This window comes from Penaeus vannamei, chromosome 8 (assembly GCF_042767895.1).
Source record: "Penaeus vannamei isolate JL-2024 chromosome 8, ASM4276789v1, whole genome shotgun sequence".
Taxonomy (NCBI): Eukaryota; Metazoa; Arthropoda; class Malacostraca; order Decapoda; family Penaeidae; genus Penaeus; species Penaeus vannamei.
In genome coordinates this window covers 25,152,154-25,154,653 of record NC_091556.1, presented here as the reverse complement: position 1 = coordinate 25,154,653, position 2,500 = coordinate 25,152,154, and the positions used below count along the sequence as shown (strand labels likewise).

The 2,500-nt window shown below is 36.4% G+C and overlaps 1 protein-coding gene across 2 annotated transcripts in view; it reads left to right on the top strand.

The window, feature by feature from the left end:
- The window catches only part of LOC113809946 (ATP-dependent RNA helicase DHX30), a gene marked incomplete at its 5' end in the record, with an annotated part of 12,719 nt that overhangs the window by 7,732 nt on the left and 2,487 nt on the right, over positions 1-2,500 (top strand). For both annotated transcript variants that reach the window (XR_011398698.1, XM_027361660.2), the window contains 3 exon segments: positions 1-718; positions 873-1,077; positions 2,160-2,383. The exon segment at positions 1-718 is cut by the window's left edge and continues 25 nt beyond it. Coding sequence is in view for 1 of the 2 variants with exons in the window: in XM_027361660.2 (XP_027217461.2) it covers positions 1-718; positions 873-1,077; positions 2,160-2,383 (1,147 nt within the window).

Genomic DNA, 2,500 nt, shown 5'->3' with positions numbered 1-2,500 from the left:
TCCGCTTGCATTACCAGCGACTTCGAGAACAGGGAGGTGTTATGTTCTGCACAACAGGTATGCTTCTCCAGGGTCTACACTCCAATCCAACTCTTAAGGGAGTATCGCATGTGATAGTGGATGAAGTTCATGAACGCTCAGTACAGACAGATTTGCTTCTTATAATACTGCGTCGTTTGTTAAGGAGCTCAGATGACCTACGTATTATCTTTATGAGTGCTTCACTAAGCACTGTACAGTTGCAGAAATATTTTGAGGCAGAAGAGGCAACTGTAATTGAAGTCCCTGGAACACTGTATCCTCTCACTCGCCACTATCTTCCATGTGCATTAAATGAACTTCAGATCAACTCAAGACACTACCAGCTTGACTCACTGATGGAACCAGGTTCACAACCCTTTATCAACTATGATCTGGTTGTTGATGTGATTAAATCTATACAGAACTCCAGGCCACCTGGTGCTATTCTGTGCTTCTTACCTGGATGGCAGGATATCCGGACAGTTCAGACACGGCTAACAGAAGAGAAGGAGTTAGAAAGTATGTTGTGGGTGCTGCCCCTTCATTCAAGATTGTCCTCAAGTGACCAAGAGCAGATTTTTGAAGAAGCGGCAGAAGGTCGTCGCAAAGTTGTATTGGCTACAAATTTGGCTGAGACTAGCTTGACAGTCCAAGATGTAGTATATGTTGTGGACACAGGTTGCCACAAAGAGCAAAGGTTAGGTTACTATGAATAATATAGTATTGTAAATGAGACTTCATCATCTAACTATAATCAGTATGAGTTAAATATATTATTGAAGCTTCAATAAAAATATATTATGTTTATTTAGATAAATAAACATACTTTTCTTTTCTTGCTCACCTTTCAGATATGACCCAAAGAAAAATTTAAGCATACTAGCTAACCACTGGATCTCGCGCGCTAATAGCCAGCAGCGGGCTGGAAGGGCAGGACGGGTTCAGCCAGGGGAAGTGTTCCACCTCTACTCCTCAAAGGTGCATATGGACATGGGCCGCTTTCCTGTCCCTGAGATCATGAGGATCCCTCTCGAGCATGTTATTCTCCAGTGCAAGGTAAGTGAGTGAGGTGGTTGACATTGTTGAGTTAGTAAATTATATGGAATTAAGTTGCTGCTGCTATGTATGATTGAGTTTGTAGTTTTTGGAATATATTTTATCATGTGAATGTTTGTAAGTATTATGTATTTATGAGCTTATTGGGGTATGTGATTCAAAGAATAATTTTATTGCATATACAGTATCAAATTATTCTTAATTAAAATAAACATGATATAATTTTTAAGTCAACAAACACGCTTTAATGATCACAAAAAGAAAGGGAACTGAAATTAATCTTTTATCTGTGACTTAAAATTCTCATATTCGCAAGGTTGGTAATAATGCTATATTTACACTATGTAAGATGTGGCTGTCTTGTAACTACAGCATCTAAATAATGATTTGACAGATTTTATAAAGATTTTTTTAGCTTTAAATACAATTCCTAACCCAACATTAGGGCAAGGTACTTAATGAATGGATATCACTGCTTTCATATACCCTATCAAACCAAAAATTAAAATTATTTTCCCCCAGAGTTTGCTTACAGTTGTTTGTGGTATGGAACATTTCGTTATTATAAATAACGTTATTATAAATGTTGTATTACTTTTGGAATTTATTATAACATTGAGTAGATCATACAAGTTATTATTTATCTAGCTATAACTGGTATCTCATCCTTATTCACTAAATCAATGACATCATTTAGCCCTGTCCCATTTTCAGTTCTGTTAGTCTCTGAAATACAATGGTAAGTAATTTCTCAATATATTTTATTTGAAAATGGTCCAGTAGTGACAATGATGGAAACTGGTAAATAAAAAATTGAAAAAGGGAGAAAATAAAACCCCATTAATATTTGCAGTGAAGGATGCAAAGCTTAGCTCAGTAGTTACCAACTAGGATTTCAGTCAATACTGATGCTACCTGTCTTGAAGTATCTTGAATTAGGTACAGGATGCAGAATAATTTCATGAAAAAGAAAGTCTCTTTATTGCAGGACATATAGTCTCAGATGTGCATAAAATTTTATCTCTCCTATGTTCCAAATTTTTACATTTATTTATTTATTTACGTGAAAGACTGTATTCCAGGCACATTGTGGAGATGAGAATGCTCTTAGCTTTCTCTCAGAAGGACTGAGTGTTCCATCACGACGGCTCATTTCCAAGGCTGTTTCCACACTTGAGGACCTAGGAATGTTGGAAATCCTTGATCAAGGAGCCACAGAGAAACTCACAGCACTTGGGCGTCGTGTTGTGCACTTTTCCACTCCTCCTCATTTATCGAAGGCACTTGTTTATGCTTCAGTATTCAAGTTAGTATTGAATCTTTTTCTTCTTCTTTTTTCTTCTTTTTTTCTTTAGTTTAGTTTAGCTTTGTTGAGTTGAGCTAGGTTACATTTAATGGTTTAAGGAATCTCCTTATGTTGTAT